The sequence below is a fragment of the Perissodus microlepis genome, chromosome 10 (genome assembly GCF_051167445.1).
Source record: "Perissodus microlepis isolate ML-2025 ecotype Zambia chromosome 10, ASM5116744v1, whole genome shotgun sequence".
In the NCBI taxonomy this organism is placed as follows: domain Eukaryota; kingdom Metazoa; phylum Chordata; class Actinopteri; order Cichliformes; family Cichlidae; genus Perissodus; species Perissodus microlepis.
In genome coordinates this window covers 10,162,925-10,182,841 of record NC_140470.1, presented here as the reverse complement: position 1 = coordinate 10,182,841, position 19,917 = coordinate 10,162,925, and the positions used below count along the sequence as shown (strand labels likewise).

General features: G+C 40.9%; 1 protein-coding gene across 1 annotated transcript; it reads right to left on the bottom strand.

Annotated features, from left to right (window-relative positions):
• Positions 1–4,123: 4,123 nt before the first annotated feature.
• On the bottom strand, positions 4,124–12,351 carry adssl (adenylosuccinate synthase, like). Its single transcript, XM_084941844.1, has 13 exons — positions 12,054–12,351; positions 11,474–11,576; positions 10,908–10,976; positions 8,857–8,907; positions 8,715–8,781; positions 8,484–8,591; positions 7,961–8,042; positions 7,179–7,305; positions 6,921–7,075; positions 6,379–6,503; positions 6,142–6,239; positions 5,041–5,190; positions 4,124–4,928 (listed from the first exon to the last, which is right to left on the bottom strand). The coding sequence occupies exons 1-13, from the start codon at positions 12,285–12,287 to the stop codon at positions 4,876–4,878; spliced, it is 1,422 nt and encodes a 473-aa protein (XP_084797970.1). The 5' UTR covers positions 12,288–12,351; the 3' UTR covers positions 4,124–4,875.
• Between the last annotated feature and the right edge of the window lie 7,566 nt (positions 12,352–19,917).

Sequence of the window (19,917 nt, the reverse complement as noted above, 5' to 3'; positions counted from 1 at the left end):
CAGCTACAGGTGCAAAAAGCCAAACTTCAGGACAGTTGAACGATGCTGAAGATCCAACCAGACAACAGATACCTGTGCTGCTGTGTGCTAAAGCTGAATTAGGGAAAGAGATTTGAAGAGCTGAGGGTGGGGTGGTGGTGGCGAAAAATCATTTTGGGATTGAGAAGATTGGGACTGACCACCTAAGCCAGCTGCCGTGGTGGTCAGTGGTGATTGTGTGTACTGTTGTTTCATGCCAACTATTTTTTAGCGAAGCTGCTTTTACTTAGTTTGTTTAAATCAATAAAAGAACAGCTGAGTGAAATGCCTGTCCATTTCTCCTTTTGGTGTGGGCTGATTTTATCAATACTTCTTCAAAGAACTCTGTGACTGGTGTTTGTCTTATTTAAATAGCCTTTATTTACTCGCTTATTTACACTGTGTGATTCACAGCAAACTCGTAGAAGCAGTCTTTCTTCAACTGAGGGATGCACTGCAAAAAACATTTGACACATCCAGGATTTCTTGGTGTTAGAACCAAAAACCCCAGTCAGAGTTATGGGTATCAACATGGTGGCATGTTAATCTGAATTTATAAGGTCATTATAGCACTACGTGTGAAAATGTGAAACTTTTAAACGTCAAAGGATAATCGGTTCATTCAGGTCTGTCACTTTACTGCAACTTAATGGGAATGGCTTTAGATTTTTGCCAAACACACAGAGAATCTGGTGCCTTCACAGATGTGCAGGTTACTCCTGCCAAGTATGCAAATGCCCGCAATTATGGCTCTTAAACAGTGCAGTAGATGCAGAAAAACCTAATTCCAATGATATTACAGTTGCCTAAAACTAAACTAAAAACTACAACTAGATGTAAAAAAAAATATCTTAGCTCACAGATATAACAATAAAAACCAGACTTTTGAAAACTTTTAAATTCAAATGATTTTCAAATACTTGGAAAACTGAAATAAAATAAAAATGTAAAAGAATGTATCATTAGTTTTTGTTTATTTGGTAAAAAATTGTTATTACATGTTATTACATCTATAATAATACCTATGTCTAACGAGCAAACCAACCCAGAAGATGAACTGTAACTTAAACAAACACTATTCAGAAAATATTAAACAAAAATAATTGCAAGGCAACATTTTAGAGTATCTTTAATGTGCAATTTTTAAAAGAAAAGTTCCTGCATTCATTTACATTTTACACTGCGCACCACCTTTTTACTAGTTTTGTACGATGTACATGTTACTGATAATAAAGTTCGGTGCAATATATGAATCCATGTTAATCAGTGATTACTAAAAGCACCTTAGTACAGCTGGGTTATCAGTTTAAGCGACAAAAGGATGTGGGTATATATTACAGCATGATAGCAATTCCTTAGACAAGTGCATTATGTTGTAATGTATTCAGATGCATTTGTCAAAGGAGTTTACGCGAAGTGAGATAAGCTTGACAAGTCTGTCTCCATCTTTTCCTGCAGATACTTTGTACTCGATCTGTGTGTGCTGAGCAACAGCACTGGATTTATTACGCGCACTCGCCAAATAAACTGTTAAATGCATTTAGCTTCTCAATTCAATCTGCGGGAGAGCTGCTGTCTCGTTCTTTCAAAATCTGAACACAGTCCAACTGCAGTGAAACAGGTGTCTTATTACTCCAACTGCACACATCATGACAGCACGGAGTAAGAAGTGGGTTTACAGGAAAGGGGAAAGAAATGCAGATGCAGAATTCAGTGGTAAACAGAGTTCTGCGAAAATCAGGAGTTGCTCCCCTAAAATGTACCTCCTGCATAAATCATACCTGGAAAAGCTTTTTTTTTTACTTTAGGGAGTGACGGAAAAAGCACTCCCAAAATATACTCCTCTGAGAAGTTATGCAGGAATCAAAAATTCATAACAATTCATGTTATTTCTCATAGTTAAAGTCATCATGCGAATAAGTTACTTACTTCTCGCTGACCAGTGCTTATAAGTGTCCTTTCAGTTATATGTGTGATCTGGTAATCTGAAGGTGAATTCATTAAAGGTCCATCCAGCGAGAGAAGTGGAAGCGGGAACCAGGCACAAACATTGGAGGCAACAAACGCTCAAACTGACTGACCTGATGTAAAATGTGCTCCCAATTACATGTAAAAGGAAGGTGGTGGTAAACAAAAGAGAGGGAGGGGAAGGGGGCAGAAAGGAGGAGGACTACGCTGCTATTATGAGCACTTTATTTTCAATTAAGCGTCCTTGCATCTACTGCAAGCTCACTTTCTGGCATTTTTGATGATGCAGGGACTTCTTAGACTGGAAATTGACTGATTAGCAGACGTTTGCAACTTTAGTCATTTGAGGGAAGATGCACTTCCAACGCGCAGAAGTAGGACAAACATCAGCAACAGACATGTTTTTCATTTTTTACAGCAGCGTCAAGTCATCAAGTCTTCGTGTAGTTTTATGTACCGATTGTAAACTGTGGTTCAGGAATTCATCCTTTACCAGCTTGTGAAGTTAAGTATTTAACATATTGTTATGGATTTAAGTATAATAGAAAACAAAGCAGTGAAATCTGAAACAATCACTCCAACAAATTCATAATTAACTGCATAAATTTATAATTAATTGTTGAGCCAATAAGAGCACAAGACTACACTGAATTCAAAACTATTTTGTGGTGTTCTGTAGGAAAAACTGCGGTGAGTTGGTGAATTTATTTTTGCCCCTCCCAAAGGCATGGACCAGTGTGACCAGTGTGTCCAACTTTGAACCAGATAATTTTGTGGTGCCATATGGAGATATAGGCAATGCTATGCAATGCAGCTGACATGCAGACTGAGTCTAACACCACACCCTGGCACTGGACTGGTAGGGAAACATTATATGGTGGGTTTCCTCTTATAGCTGCATCCACACAGGTAGTGATCCACAGTGCCATGGTGACCAGAGGCCATAGAAAGGAAATGACATTTAGCTATTTAAAAAGAAAACAAAAAAAAATAGTTGAGATTACTGTTGGTTGTCACTGAAATGACGACTAATGAGAGAACAGAATCCCACTGACATATGACCTGGTAGTTCATTGGTTAGAGCAGCGGTCCCCAACCCCCGGGCCTCGGACCGGTACGTGAGTCGTTTGGTACCGGGCCGCGAGAGTTGAGGCTCAGGTGTGAAATGTATGGTTTTCAGGGTTTTTATCGTTTTCCTTGGTCTTTTCACGTGTGTTATGAATAAATCTTCTTTTTTTCGGTACCGGTACTAGTTTTATTTTGTTGTATTTATCCGCGACACCTTAAAGGCCAGTCCGTGAAAATATTGTCGGGCATGAACCGGTCCGTCGCGCAAAAAAGGTTGGGGACCGCTGGGTTAGAGGATTATGTAGGCAACCAGAGCCTTCAATGTCCACAGTGTTTTCAACGAGCAAATCACTTCTTGTGTGGAGGCACCTTTAAGGTTGGGCGGGGCACGGCCCGATGGTTCAGCAGTAAACCCAACCAAAAAAGGAAAAAAGGAAATATTTTGTAATTGTAAAGTTTAAAGTTACAACAACAAGACTTGAAAAAAATAAACAAACACAAACATCAGAAACCTGGGGGTTCAGTATTTAAAGTTAAGCTGCTCTTAATGGCGAAATCAATTGTGGGTTGTTGTCTTACTAGTTTTGATACAAGATATTAAGTTTACACACTTTAATCATTTAATTTCCCACCAACAAACACCCCATCATCATCCTAAGATGTCCAATGAGCAGCAGAGAACACCTGTGTGCCTGTTCAGGGCCTTTAACCCATTAGAAAGTCTGAATATCTGGGAAGCCCCAGTACAGTTACACCTCTTATCGATTGGCAAAAGAATCCACTTTACACTCTAATCTAATACCGCCACGTTCTGAAAAGCTTTTAAACTCTAGAGGAAGTCAACTTAAAGAGGGTGCAAACTAAGAAAGATTGAGAGAAAAAATATTTCAGGGTGACAGCCGACTGAAAAATGCATGAAGCTGCTGAAAGACTGAGCCTCCTTTCGTCTCTCAGTCTGCTAAAACCATCAGGAATACTGAGATCTGTACAGAGCAGGTTTTTGGAATAAAACATGCTTCCAGAAAACAATTCACTGCATTAGAAAAGAAGAAGACTCTAAATATCAGGGTTTCCTTTTGTTGACTTTTATTTAATAGCAAGTTGAGTAAGCATCATACAAGATGGACCAAATACATAAAATGATCAACTAACGTAGCAAATCTGTGTGTGGATGTGAAAATGTCTTCAACTAAAGTTGCTTAGTGTCAATTTATGCTTCTTTTTTTTCTTTTATTAACAATTGTTTCGAAGCAATACGTCCATTCCAACAATCACCATAGAGCGCATGTTACAAACTTAATAAATGAGACTGATTCACGTCTGGTCTTGTAAAGTGATCTAAAATTGCTCAATAGAAAAGTTCACAACCACAACATGGCTCACCCTCTAATAACAAAGTCGGAAAATAACCTTTTAAATACAAACGGCTTCCACACCTGTTCATCAGTGGCTCTACAGGTAAAAAAATAACTGCATGGTGAACAGATGTCAAATGAGCTAAATTAGCCTCCAATGTTAAAAATATACTGAGGAACGGCTTCAAGAATAATTGACTTTTTTGTACAAGCTTTTTAAAAATCAAGACCCTCATTAATACGTAGAATCGGTGGAATGCATAAATTATATCTGAAGAATTACCGTGGATGTGTTGGACAAGCAGCAACTAAAAGGCTTCACAGGTACCTTTGCTGGTAAAGTATTCCTACCGGGTAGAGTGTGCATTTTAAACTCTTCTGGTAAACCTATGAAAACCTCAAGGTATCATCTGAGCTGGTGTCGAGGACTGCAGGGGGGAGGCGGGGGAAGCAGAAGACGGAGAGATCAAAACAGTTTGATGATGCTCTCCCTGGACTTGCCGACTCCGACCCACTTCACTGAAATGAGAAGACGCAGGGACCAAAATTCGATTGGCAGGTTTTGGCAAAGCGAACAAAGACGTTGGCTGCAGTTTCCATCCCCATTAAACTAAAGTATCTCTTTACAAACCTGGCACTTGCAGGAAGTCCTCGATGAACCGAATGTAATTTTGAGCCTGCACCGGAAGCTCCTCGAAACTCCGAGCCGTCTCCGTGTTGCAGCACCAGCCGGGCAACGTTTCGTATTCCACTTTCACTTGTGTCAAAACGTCCATGTTTGCTGCAAAAGAAGCATCGTTCAGAGAAAAATCAGTCCTGGGAAATCCAACGCACCGGCCCACAAAAACCCACTGAGCAAAAAGAAATGATAACGTGCTGTTTTTGTGCAGCTCTGGTGCCATTTTAAACAGAGGAGACCCTTCTGATTCATTAACTTCATGATTCAACTTCTTCTATTTGGCAGTACAAACAGAGAGATGAAGACGATAAAGCTGCATCTGAACAGATTTTGACAAACTCAGGATGTTGCACTTCCTGCTGGGAAAAAAAAAAAAAAGCTAACCCATGTGAAATAAAGACACCCCCCCGGCCATTCACATGAAACCAGATTCTTTTCAGTAATTATATTTCTGTCAATAAAGCTGGAGTAGGCAACATGTTTCTAGGCATCTCTAACAAAAAGAAGAAGAAAAGAAAAATCTATAATAACTTTTCAGCATATTGTTGTTTAAGTGGCCTGAGTAGGAAATGTGCAAATGTAGCCTGCTAAGGGCCACAGCAGCAGATCAGGTGAATAACAAGTGAGATGTGAGATACAGGCATGATGGATGTAAGCAGAGAGCAGCCACCTCAGAGAGCATTGTTCAAATCCTGTGTGAAGTCAGGAATCAATCTCAACTTCCTTTTATGGAGCACAGTTGTGTTTGTGATTGTCTGGGTGGAGGGGGTTTCTGTCCCAGCGGTCTGGATAACTGACCAGCCATAAACAATAAAGACTTCAAAATGTCACGCGATCAACTGTTAGACTCAAATGTATAAGGATAGCACTATTCTGAAGAATGTGTACATCCTCATATCTTTTTACATTGTTGTGACACTTGTTTCAGAATTTACTGAGTCACAGAAACACTAAATCCTGACTTTAAGCTCTAAACTGGGCTCAAACTGTTCTTTCGAACCGTTGCATTTATACCGTTTTTCTACAGATCTAGAAAACCTGGGAACATCCTACCTGGAAAACTTGGCAGAGGTTGTCCATTAACCTTATATGCCACGGCCACTTTAATCTCAGGCAGCGTGTCCAAAATGTCCAGCTTCGTCAGAGCAATTCTGCAGAAAGAATTTGTGTTCAGCTTTGATCACAACACAAAGAGCACATGGTGAAACTTGCTTCTAAACATAGCAACGATGCCAGTAATTACATCAGCCAGCGAGGGAAATATTCTGAAATCGTTTGAATGTTCCTTACGCAGAGAAGCCATTGACCATGTGGGCATATCTGACCAAAATCAGGTCCAGCCAACCACAACGCCTTCTTCTGCCCGTGGTCACACCGAACTCTCTGCCTCTACTCTGTAACAGATTCCCGGTCTCCTGCGGAGCAAGAAAGAGACACACAAAGTCAGAGTTTAAAGAGGGGAAAAAAACAATAAATAAATGGGAAGCATATTCCTTGATTTCAAGAGGCAATCACACCAATACTGCCTGCTCTAATAACTTTATTTTGTACAGAAAGTCAGATAAGCATATATTCATCTCTAGTAACACCTGCATGCACACTCCACTGTCATGCTCTCTACAGTACCGGGAATTTGCTGTAATCTGGGGGATCTGAATTGACGTAAGTTTGGCCACAATCGTGCGTCTGTAACATCAGGTTGGCAGCTGACCACAGAGGCTGAGCAACTGATGATGTTACAGTCCATATTGGACACACAGTAGAAACTGCAGGAAGTAACTAGGATTTTTTTTTAAAGCACAAAAAAAACCAATTTGTGTCTTTTTACTCACGTTATCCTGTTCTGTTGGAAACGCACCAACACCCACACGGGTGGTGTATGCTTTGACAACGCCGTACACTCGGCCAACATAGGACGGAGGCACCCCGAGTCCAGTGCATACGCCTCCAACGGTGCAGTTAGAAGATGTCACGAAAGGATACGTGCCTGAATAGAAAAACACCTGTTAATGTGAGGAAGCAAAAAAACAAACAAAACACAACACGTCCATCATCTCAATTGAAATATTTAAAAACCTGTAGATGCTCACCAAAGTCAATATCCAGGAGAGCAGCGTTGGCTCCCTCCACCAGGATTTTCTTACTGGGTCCAGTAAGAGCTTTGTGCATGAAGTACACCCCGTCAGTTACCAGAGGACGCAGTCTCTCTGTGTATTCCTGAGAACACACACAAAAATATTACTTGATGAAAATCTATAAGACTTACCTATACTACTAAGTAAATAATCCGTTTATAGTGCTGTCATTAGAAATCATTTTTCTCAGATACGTGAAAGTCCAGCAAACATGGCTGAAACCCTGACATCCCCTCCCTGATCAAAACTGGCCAGAGCATGACTGCAAAAAACTGAACTGTGGATAGATGAAAGTTTACAGAGGTCGGGTCAGACGGTCTCTGAAAGCTGATTTTCTTTGAATAAGTTGACCCTCATAACAAAAGGTTTAAACAGCAGAGGAGTGGGGCTACTCTGCTCCCAGCTAGAGCTGTACTCAGGGTAAACCATGCACAAAGATGTTATGCAGCTATCACACTAATCAAACAAACTGGACGGGACTCAGGCACGGTACATGCTAAGATAGTCAGACTACAGATAGGTCCACTATCTTAGCCTTACCACTGTTAACATCACCTGTGTTTTTCCTGCTATGAATACAGTGAATATAAGAACTCCCAGTAACATAGGCAGCTAAATGAAATTCAGCCATCATTAACCTTTACACCTGTGATTTTTCCTCTTGTGATGTAAGCCCAACACCAACACCTGAGCCATATAATACCATGAAATACCTCTATGTGATAAGCAGATCTCACCTTTAACTGTTCCAGTTCGCTGTCGATGTCGACATTAAGGTTTGGGTACATGGTGCGAAAATGTTCCGCCAGCATGCGAAACCTGCAAAACATGACGAGCAGGACAGATTATTAGTTAGACGCGTTAATGCATGTTTATGTGGAGCCTGTCTTTATGCAGCTGTGCTTCCACTCATTAGAGTTTTAACCTGACACACAGGAGAGAACGACTACGTTACATAAGGTTTCCATAAAAGCTTTTTCAGCTGTTTTCCATAGATGGGTGCTGCCACCTGCTGCCACCTGCTGGTAGGAGATTGCATAAACTGACAATAACTGGACTAATGTGTTATAACACCTCATGTTTTGTCTGTGAGATGTTCCATTTTTTTAAAATCCTTAAAATGTATGCCTAAACTTGCCATCTGACCAATCTATGATTCAAAGTCACTTAAACAGCGTTCCTGTCGGCGGCCACGTTATCACGTTATGGTGAGGTGATAAGACTGTGCAACATGAGGTAGAGAAAAAACAAAGCGCTTACTTCTCCTCAAAAACTTTGAAATCTGAGACGAGGTCACAGACTCGCAGACCGTTCCGGGCGGCTTTCGAGGAGTAGGCAGGACCGATGCCCTTCTTAGTGGTCCCTAAACTGGAGCACGAATAAACACAACAAAGTCTATTAGGAAGTACACACTAAACACAAAGTCATCCCCAGTCTTTAATGCTGTTATACTGCATGCTATTATTAACAGTCATAAAATATTTGATTTACTTTTTCCCTTCTTGCTGCTGCCTCTGCTGCTCCTGGATTCCATCAACAGCTTGATGGAAGTTGAACACTACAGGAGGACAAACGGGACTGTCAATAAGAACACGCGTGTTACTCAAAACTTTGAGGAGAAACTCTTACTCACCGATGTGGGCGCGATCTGAAATCTTTAATCTTTCCTCCCATCCTTGTAATCCTGCACAGGAAACAACGATTCACGTGGTGCAATGTTTTTACTGCAGGAAGCATCTTTTTTCTCTTCTTCTGCATTATTATTGATGCGTGTGCACACACACACACACACACACACACACACACACAGACTAATAAACATTTGCTTCATGAAAAGCATAAAACCACTGAACTAGTGAGATGTTAAATGTTGAGAGTGAGAGGTAAGACAAGAGCATGGTTACCACTTTACTGTCTCACATCTTCGTTTAACACTCAGTAAACTTTATAGGCCTTTTCCACTCGAACCTACTCGGGTCCGATCTGTTTTCAGGGTTTTCCATTAGGTGCCAGGTACTTTTTTAGTACCTGCTTGGCCGGAGTTTCCAAGCAATCTGAGACAATCCGAAATTGTGACATCAGGCTGCACGCCGCCAACTGACTAGTAAGTGGCATCAGAGTCATGAGAGTGTCTCCTTAATGAAAATCAAAACTGTCATTTTTGAAACCTGACAACAAGTGAAATGGTTACACAGAAGAACACTGTGATCACAGAGCGTGACAAAAAAACCACAGACTGAGCAGCAGGTATACCATCGCCTCCACGTGCTCCTTTGTTGTGGCATTTGTGTCACATATAAATGACATCACGAGACTCTCGGTTACGTTGCTATAACGACTCCCCGCACATTAAGTGGTACTCAATTGTAATGGAAAATGAGTGAAACAGAGTCGAGCTGAGAAGGTACTAGTGGAAAAGGGGTATTGGTGAACTGAGGACACCCACTGCACTATTTTTTTTTATTTTTATTTTTTTTATTTCTTTTGTTCTTCCTTGCAGTGTAACTAAAGAAGAACTGGCATATATGTTGCTGCACTTTTATGCATCTTCATATTGCAGCACACCTCTTCTCCCCTTCCTCTGCAGTCCCTGTAAAATAAATATCTGAGATGATTTATATAATGAAACAATACTTGTTTACAATTTGACCGGATTTTGGACAGCCGTTCTTCCTCATTTGCCTTAGAGCATTTCCAAATATTAAGGAAGGGTGAAAATGACTCAGTCTGGTGTGACAAACTGTTTTGAAGGATTTCACACATTCCTTGAGCCTTTTGAACACCTGAGTATTTATCGTAACAGCACACAAACCCAAATTTGTGACTGTCATGACAGATTTATGGTTCCAAACATTGTTCAGTTTGATCCAGTTTAATCATCATAGAGATGCAAAGGAAAAGACTATTTGCTGGAGCTGGAGTTAGTCGAGAAACTGTTTTACTCTTGTTTTATAGTTGTGGTGCAAACACTCTTTCAATACAGTCAGAAGACATTCAACACACATGTTCACTGCACTATTTCTGAAACGCTGTCAGCCAGTTTGGAGCCTCCTAATTTCAATAAGCTCTAAATGTTTTCAGATCTGTTAGGAACGCCAGTTTTATCTCCCAGCCTCTTGCTACGAAAGCCATGCTGCTGGAATACATGCAGCATGTGCTTTTGCAGCATCTTGCTTCAACATCCAAGGCCTTTCCTGAGAAATCTCATTTAATGCTGATCTTATTCAGCATTAAATAGGGAGAGATACTCATACCATCACAGATACCAGCTTATTATCTAAATGACGGCATTCCTTGTGTATCTGCAATTTTGAAAACTGGCAAATGTTACAAAAAAAAAAAAAAAATCACTCTGGGAAGCAGTTTTTATAGCCAGAAATGTTACTAATTAACATAGGTGGTTGTGAAATAAGCAAGTTAATTAGTACAATGTTGTTTTTAATATTACACAACACCATCTCACCATTTCAAATCCAAAATAAGGATATATATTTTTCCAAAAACAAAGATATATAAGGGGCCGTCTCACTCTTATTTATTTATTTTTTAAATATTATATAATGCCATTTTACAATACATCCCAGTTTTATTTTAATAATACAAATATCTTTTCTTTTTTTTTTTGGTGGGGGGGGGGGGGTTAAAATCTACCCTGAAATGATCCTTTATGCTGTGACACTGTACCTTTGCCTTTACGCAGATTCTTTTCGGCCTCCTCAAACAGTCCCGGCAGGTGTATCACCACTCCGTTACCTGTAAGGTGAAACTGAACTTTTAACAAGCCTCGTATAACTCATCTTATACACTTTAGCATCAAGTGTTCCAGTGTGGGAAACAAACTGCTCATGTTTTCCCTCAGCTTTTGTTTGGATGACATCTCAGTGCACCCCCTCTCCCAGTTTCCTGTTTTTACAGTAAGCCTACTGGAAACAAAAGCTATTAAAAGCATGACATCCAAACAAAACATACAATAAAGAGATGAGGAATGAGGAATGAAGCACAACAGCACACTGTACATGGTTTAATTCCTGTGGCTGTAAAACTGCACTGACTAGGAGGTCTTTTTATTATCTAGACGAGCCTTAATAACACAGGATCTGGGTCATGTCCTTAACAGCGTGAAACAGACGGACTGATAAGACTGTCTGCGTATGACGTTCACTCTGATAAAGGTGATTATTAATGCGTTATGGCATCTTCATCACGCTTCACCATCAGCAAGACTTTCAAAACTCAAGGCTCGTCCTTACCAATGAATGAGATGGCCTTCTTGTTGAGCACCCCACTGGGCAGCAGATGGAAGTCGTACTCCACAGAATCCACAACCACGGTGTGACCTGCATTGTTTCCTCCCTGTGAACACAACATAACATCCATAACCTGCTCACAGCATAAGACCGATACAATGTTGTGTTGTGGTAAAACATGTTCAGTGTGAACAAAGGGTTAAAAGCTCCTGTTCCTGTAGGCGCTGTGTGGCTTTAACAAAGTAAACAATAGCACTTTTTTTCGTAGGTGCGTCATTCCATTATATAATGTCATGTTCACGGTCATTTGTCTAACTCTGTAAAACTCTATAGATTTCGAAGCACCACATTAGATTACAAACGACAGAACTTAGGTAGCAGTGCTCGTTAGCGCCATAGCAGCTCTACATCCGGGGAGGTCAGCCAAGGTTGTTGACGTCGGTCATGAATATTTAACTGCAGCTAAACGGTGACGAGGCTCTCCATAGCCCCGCGTTATATTCACAACAAGCCCAAGAAAAGTGTAAGAAGTGGTGTGTTTAAGGGTAAAAGGTGACAAAAGAGCGACAGCGTAGCTTGGTACCTGGCACCTGCACACAATATCCGCATCCATGGCGAGTAAGTCCACTACTTTGCCTTTTCCTTCGTCTCCCCACTGCGCTCCGAGCACGACGGTCACTTTGTTCTGCGGCTCCTTCGGAGTCCTGAGTGGGTGCTCCTGCGGGACACCCTCCCGCGGTCGCTTAACGACCGGCTCCCCGTTCAGGGACGTGGTCTCCCGACCGTTAACGTTAGCCATGCTGCTTTCGGATGCCATGCTGCTGCCCCTCTTCCCGCAAACCGGAAAATCGTATTGGCGCGTTCTCTCGTCTACGGGAAGTGCTCGACTTCCGCTTTACGGGACATCCTCTTTTAGCTTTACTTTTTCTTCCCCCTGAATATAAAACATACGTGTTCACACATAATTATTATCACTATCTATCATGTCAATTTATGTTGACTAACTGCTATATAAACGCCTTGTCGGTCTGTTAAGTTGTTGTTTTTTGTCTGATTTAAAAGTAACACACTCACTGATCTCCACTTCCGCTTTCCAATTTTTCGACATTCGCGATTTTCTTTTTAGTGTATTCTTTTTTCTTTTTTTTAACTTTCATTTTATTGTATTTAACTCGTCAGTTGGTAATTTGAGTAATAAATTAAAGTTCCCTTTTAAAACTGCAATAGAGCGCAATTCAGTCAGAGGCACAGCAGAGGGCACCAGTGAGCAAGTCATCTGAGACCACTGAAAGACTAAATTAATTATTTACGTCGTTGCACTGTCAGTATCTACGAAGCTGTGTTTTTAATAGAAGAAAAACGCAATAATAAATCTAAAAAAAGTACAGCAAACCTAGGTTCCTATTTTTGTTCTATAAAGACAGTACATGCATGTGTCTGATCTGCCACAGGGAAACTTACATTGTTGAAATAATCAATAAATAAAATCGCGCCAACGTTGGTTTGATGTCAGGAAGGATAGCTGGACGTTATCCACAATAAAATCTTACACATATGTTAAAGAGATAGCATATTGCGTTGGCTCAGTGTGACTGCTGTCAGAAAATATTGGAAATTATGTGCGCTGTTTGCTTCATTCCTTAAGTCAAAATGGCGGATGTTGTAAAGTGGCTCGTTGTGCTGTGACTTCCCAAAGACTAATATAGAGGTATTTTACTACAACAGAGAGTAATACAGAAGTTTACAGCACGAAATTCACACTGGATTCATTTTAGCCTGTGTCACAAGACCCCCCCTCATATAAGCCACCCCAAAAGAGCAGGAGTTCACTGATCAACCACCACATTCAGACTCTAATATTGCAAAGACCCCCCACACCTGCCGTTTGCTGTGGTGCTTGGCACAGACCCTTTGGATCCTTATGTTGTGGGGTGGGGACTGTGTGGACTGAGCTAGTTCCAGCAGGTCTCACAAAAGCTCGCTCAGAATCTGGAGAGTTTGTAGGTCGTGAGTCGATTTCTTTTTGCGCCCTGCTGCTGGGGGATGGCTCTGTTGGGGAGTGCACGATTGTCAGGATAGTCTGCAACACTGTGGTAGTAGGCACTCCAGCTCATGTCACTGTTAGTTTCTTGCTGCACATATCAGTTCAACTATCAACAGAAACAAACGGGTGCACTGAAGTTTATTTTCTGGAGTACAAGTTTAAATACTTCCATATATTTTAAATATATATATTCAGTTTGCACAGTTTGTCCAATGCTCTACTACTGCAGATGTAGCCATTTTCATTTTATTGATGTAAGTGAAGTATTTAAAAAGAAAAAACTATAATATATGCTTTTTGGAATTTATACGTGTCAGTATTTATCTCTTGCTGAAGTGTTAGGCACCATGTGAGGTTAGTATAACTGTAATTTGCTGGCAATATGCTTGCATAACGGCAATAAAGATCATTAATCTTCCCACATCGGTCTTATCTGTGCAACACTGTGCAGCACAGGGACAACAACATTTCTTTTAAGCAGGAATTTCTCTGATCATCACTGCATCATAACCCCCTGATAAAAACAGGCAGAGCTGATGGTAGCTTACCTTTTTACCTCAGTTAAAGTCAAACAAGACTCCTCCTGCACTGCCTCACACTGTATTATGAGGAGCAGTTGAAGATGGCTGAATGTCATGAACACACAAACTCTCTGATAAGAATTCATTGTGTTTTATTTATTAAAAATATCCAATACAACATTTAAGAGTTCCACAAACATGCAACATATTTAAAATAGTGAATTACTGATGCAACGGTGCATTCAAAAAGTGAACATCCTTTGTTTAAGGATGATTATTATAATAATGCATTTGCCTGGAGGTTGTATTTTAATTAAGAGGACATTATATAGCTCCCTGCCACATTATATATTATGAAGACATTCATTATATAATTTCCAATATGGAAATCACTGATTTATGACAGGTTTTTTAGTAGGGTTAAATTTATCTGCACTATTTGTTGCCAGTTTAATTTACAGGCATGCAGACACATCAGGTTCTGCACTGGTCCAGTGTCACATCAGCACTTTTGCACTGAGCTTACTTCCTCTTTGCAGTTAGTATGATTGTCCTGTAATGATAAGTAGATCATAAATATATTCGTGCAATATGCTGGCACACTTTCAGGGTGAGCTCGTCATTTACAATTTCACTGTTTGAGGTTACAGGTGGTTATTTGAATAGACCATCAGTGCAAAATGACAGACTCGCTGAGCAACACAATAAGGCTTTATTCACCGTATATGCTTTTCTTCAGCAATGCCATCTTTAAAGAAATCACAAAAAAGTCACAGTTTATTTATTAGTGAAGGCACGTGGGAGATAAAACCGTCGTGTACCTGTACACGCTCAGCAGGACGAACGCGGCAGTGGCCTACAGAACTGACAGGCAGAGGCTGGAAATCACTGGCTGTCAATTCATAGGTCATCACCTTGTGCCCCATCTCTCTTTAGCTACATACCAATCTTTCAAAGATGCAGTAACGCACACTCACAAAAAAAGAAAAAAAAAAAGGGAAAATAAAAGCAATTGCATGCTGGCTTCTTGTTGTCTTTGGTAGATCTCTGCAAGTAACAGCACCTCCACTGGAACTGACACAGCTTCCACATGGAGTTGCTGTTACATCCAGCAAGCACCAGAAGGCTCGTCGCCGATGATAAACAGCACGAGGCACGCCGCTCAGACTGATGAACAAACCTGTCTTTGGATCAGGGTCCAGTTTATTGAAGAGGAGAGAAGCACCAAAAGAGAGCCCAGAGGTGGACTCAGCATTTGGACTCGGAGGCAGCTGCTTTAGTAAGAGAGGAGTCTCCTCTTGCAAGTGAGTTTGACCTGGCAATTTCCTCCTCCCAGTTTTTATAACCTGAAGTAAACGGCATCATTGCTCACGCTGCTCCAACAGTATGTCCAAAGGGCCAAGGCCTGTAGAGATAACACAGATTTTATGGCAGCTGTCAACATGAGGGCTTTCAATGTGTGAGTAAAAGGGTGTGTCTGACCTGTGTACCTGCTATCCTAGCATTTCCTGCTTATGCCTAAATGAGTCTTCTAATAACTATCAAGTTCTTACTAAGTAATTATGAGGATAAATCTCAAACGTCAGATTACCCAGTTTGACTTTAATCAAGTTGGTTTTAGGTCTTGTAGTAAACGTAAGTAAAAGTAAATTTCTTTTTCACCCTGCCTTGTTCAGCTTGCAGGGTTATGTCTGTGTAGACTTTGCCTTGTAGTAAAACTGCACAGAAAAAACAAAAGAGAGAAAAACAGAACAATAAAGCAATTCAAAGACCAGCAGTTACACTTAGACCAGCTGCTGTGCTTGTACTTGGTTTGTTTTAATTGTTTTGAACGAATCAATCAGACTGCACTAAATTGCTTTCAAGCAGGCACATTAGCATTCATTTGAAAACAGCAAGTGTCTCTTCTGATCACTGATCCAAACACCGATCCAGTGCTTACACTACACTTAGTTATGTTCTGAAGGTATAAACGTAGGAAGGATGAAGCTGGGTCTTGCCTGGTCATCGCTTGGTTTTGTTTTGTTATTGTGACTGAAAAAACAAACAAAAAATAAGTCATACTCACCTTTTCGCTCAACGGGGTGCAGTGGATTTCGCAGAGGAGGCCAAAGGTTTGAGCAGCAGGGTGTCGTGACACACAGAGCCAGCGCTGGGAGCAGCAGAAAGCGGGTTACAGCCAAGACGAGTAGAAACTCAGCACACGGGACCGACACAGGTGAAGTCACACCTTCGTGGATACTGACAGTGCATGGTTTGTTTTTTTAAGACGTAAATGTCAGCAGTGACAGCGGAGAAATGGCAACGAAGCAGAGCGGCCAGTTTATGAGATCAGGAGTTGGTGCAAAGTTAATTATTATACTCGCAGTCAATATTTAACAGGCCCAGCGCCCGGCCCCTCTGTCCAACATCCTGATTCCATACTGAGTGGCACGGAGGGTAGGGTCAGTGTCAAGCACATCTCTTTTGTCGCCCTGCACAAAATATGTATTCACTGCCTCAAATGGCCTGCGAAATAAAATAAAAAACGAAACCCTCAGAGAACTGGGCTTTCTCTGAGTTTGAAAAAGCTCAGCTCTTGTGAGCCTCTATCTTAAAGGATTGTTTTAACAATAGCAGTAGTAACAATAATAGGATGGGGTGCAATGTACATTTACTGTTTTTCTCATACATGCATACAAACACACACACACCTAAGCACACTTAGTGGAATAAGCAGTTATGTTGCTGAGAAGTATGAAGCAATAGCAAGAGGAATCAAAATACTGTGGAGTGTAGCAACAGAGCCAGGCTGAACAACAGGACAGTAAAAGGCTGATTAAGCGGTGCATTAAAGATTGGAAGAGGGCACTTTGATGCATTGGAGAAAAACAGCACGACATGTGACACAAAGCACTGATACTAAAAGTAGCACACAGTAACACAGTGTTTAGCGATGCTTTAAAGTAGCTGCTCAACACGTGCCAGTACAACCACATCTCTGAATGAGGTTGAGATATTGTGTAAAAGTGGTACTGCATTCAACGTAAAAACAGCACAAAGACAATTGAATTTGGTTCAGTTTAATTCATCTCAGATGTTGTTCCTGGGATCTTCTGAGTGAGGCGAGTGGCTTCAGCAGATCCCAGAAGAGCGCAGTGCCCTCAAGCTCCCAGGCCTCTGGTGGAGGACCTGAAAGGATAAAGACCGGCTGCAGGGCCGAGAGGGGAAATCTTTTTTTCATAAAATATATATAGCACCAAACCAGTGCCTCGGATTACTTTAATTTGTAAAGTAAGGATCTTACCCCAACAGTCAGACGATCCTCAGTGAGTAAGCACTTGGTGACAGCGGGAAGGAAAAACTCCCTTTTAACAGGAAGAAACCTCTGTTTGTAGTGGCTGTCCTGAAATGCCACGTTTTTCTGAAAAACAAAGAAGCTGTTTATCTGTTCAGCTCAGACATACACAGCTGAATACATATATTTATCTTGATAAATATATGTATACAAAAATATTAATAACTAAAAAATACATTTGCTGAAATTAAGAGGCTTGAGCCGTGTGTGACATGGTTAACTGTCAATATCTAATGCTTTCCCAGTGTCTCGTTGCCCTCGTCACAACGTTTCTCGATTGTGATGCTTGAATGAAAGTCAAAATGACCTTTTATACTTTTCCCTCAGCAGTTAAATGTTGCACTATATGGTCTAAATACAGAGTTTAAATAATGCAAAGCACTGTTTTTACTTCAGTTACACACTGTCCCAGATCTTTTCAAAGACAGGCTTGTAATTCACACTCACGTCCCCTGCAGTCTTGCATCCAACTTTACTTGATTAATGACTTAATACCTTTTATGACATCTAACAAGGGAAAACAATCTTGTTATGGTTACCAATCAGATTCATATTAACGCCCAGTGATGATCAGCAGGAAAAGCAGCTGGTGCTCTGCTGTTTTTCTCCTCCTTTCACAGGAGCCACTGTTTTAATGTTCCCACTATGCAAAACACAGCACAAACTCCCGGAAAAAAGTAAAAGCAAATGTGTATCAATCATCTTTTATTTTAAGTAATGGCATTTTGTGCCTCTTTTATTCATGCACTTGGCCTATCTTATCTCAGACGTTCAAGAGATTGCTCCACCTGAGTGCAGAGTCCAGTGTCTCTAAGAGGGAGAATATGTGCACAGCATTAATCTTCCACATTGATAAGTCGTTTCTTGTTCCTCTGAATCGACTTTGGTCATAATCGTTTGAGGTGCAATTTAAAGCAGATAGCGACATCAGTTTACTGAGCATAAAATGATCTCACGTACAAGGTCACATGCAGAATCTTAGCTGAGATTGGTGTGGTGAGGACAGTGATCTCACTTCAGAAATGATTGACTCCATCGGGGTTATTGATGTTCTTTCAATTGTGCCGGTTTTTCTTACGAATATGTCAGATTTTAAAAGAAAATACGTAGCTCTGGGTTCGAATGTCTCCTTTTGATTTGTTTTCTCTATGTTAAATCTGGACTAGGTTTTACAGTTTGATATCTTGCTTTAGGTTAATTACCCTCAGAGTTTTGCTGGACTTTGGTCGACTTGTGCCAAACACGTGACAATCCTGCACGAAAGGTTCTGAAAACCTATTGCTTATTTATCTCCCTACTATGACTCACAGTTTCTCTTATGTTCCAGAGTTTAGCTTATTTCTGCTTCTTATCTGTGTACTTCCTGCTCCTTTGGAAGGTGGCAAAGCTCAGTTGGACAAAGGCGACATCTGCTACTTCAGTGGCCCAATCAGGGTTTGAAACAGCATTCAAATGAAATCAGATTAGCGTTTATGGCCTGTTTGACCATTGTCCACCAAATCTGATCAAATCTCGCCACACAGATCTAGATTAGTGATACACTCCTAAAACAGAACACCCAGTGCATACTGTGTACTGCTCTAACTATACTATATGTTTTTAAATGCTGACTGATGCTCATTTAGTCATTAATATTTAATGATACTTTAAGTGGCTTCAAAAGTGTTGAAGGTCTTGAATGAACTTGGATTATTTGATAACAGATTTTTAAACCTAAAGAATGCACATGTAAAGAATAATGTATTCTAATTATTTTTATTATATTTATTTGTTGATTCAGTGCATGCTATATCTAGACTGCATATGAAGATGGTGACCACTTCTTGGTCTAAAAAATGAAGCCATTAGCTTTGAATTGCCTCAAACCTGCATTTTTTGTAAATGGCCAGCAGGGGGCGACTCTTCTGGTTTGTGACCTCAGTAAACTCTACGTTGACTTCATGGACTCAGTCCATCCATCCATCTATCTATCCATTCATCCATTCATCCATCCGTTTTCCTCTGCTTATCTGGGGTTGGGTCATGGGGACAGCAGCCTAAGCAAAGAAGCCAAGACCTTCCTCTCCCTGGCCAACACCTCCAGCTTGTCCAGAGGAATACCAAGACATTCCCAGGCCAGCCGAAATATATAACCTCTTTCCAGTGTAGCTTGGGTCTGCCCTCGGTACAGCGTCTACATCACTGCAGCCGCAGCACCAATCCATCTGTCGATCTCCCGCTCACCTCACTTGTGAACAAGACCCTGAGATATTTAAGCTCCTCCACTCGGGGCAGAAACTTGTCCCGACGCAGAGTGGGCTGAGAACCATTGCCTCAGATTTGCAGGTGCTGATTTTCATTCCCACCACTTCACACTTGGCTGCGAACCACTCCAGTGTGAGTTGGAGGCCACCACCTGATAAAGCCAACAGAACAACATCATCTGCAAAAGGCAGAGATTAGATTCTGAGACCACCCATGTGGAAGCCTTCTACTACTTGGCTACACCTAGTAATTCTGTCCCTGGTGAAGTCCAACACCCACCGAGAATGAGTCTGACTTATTG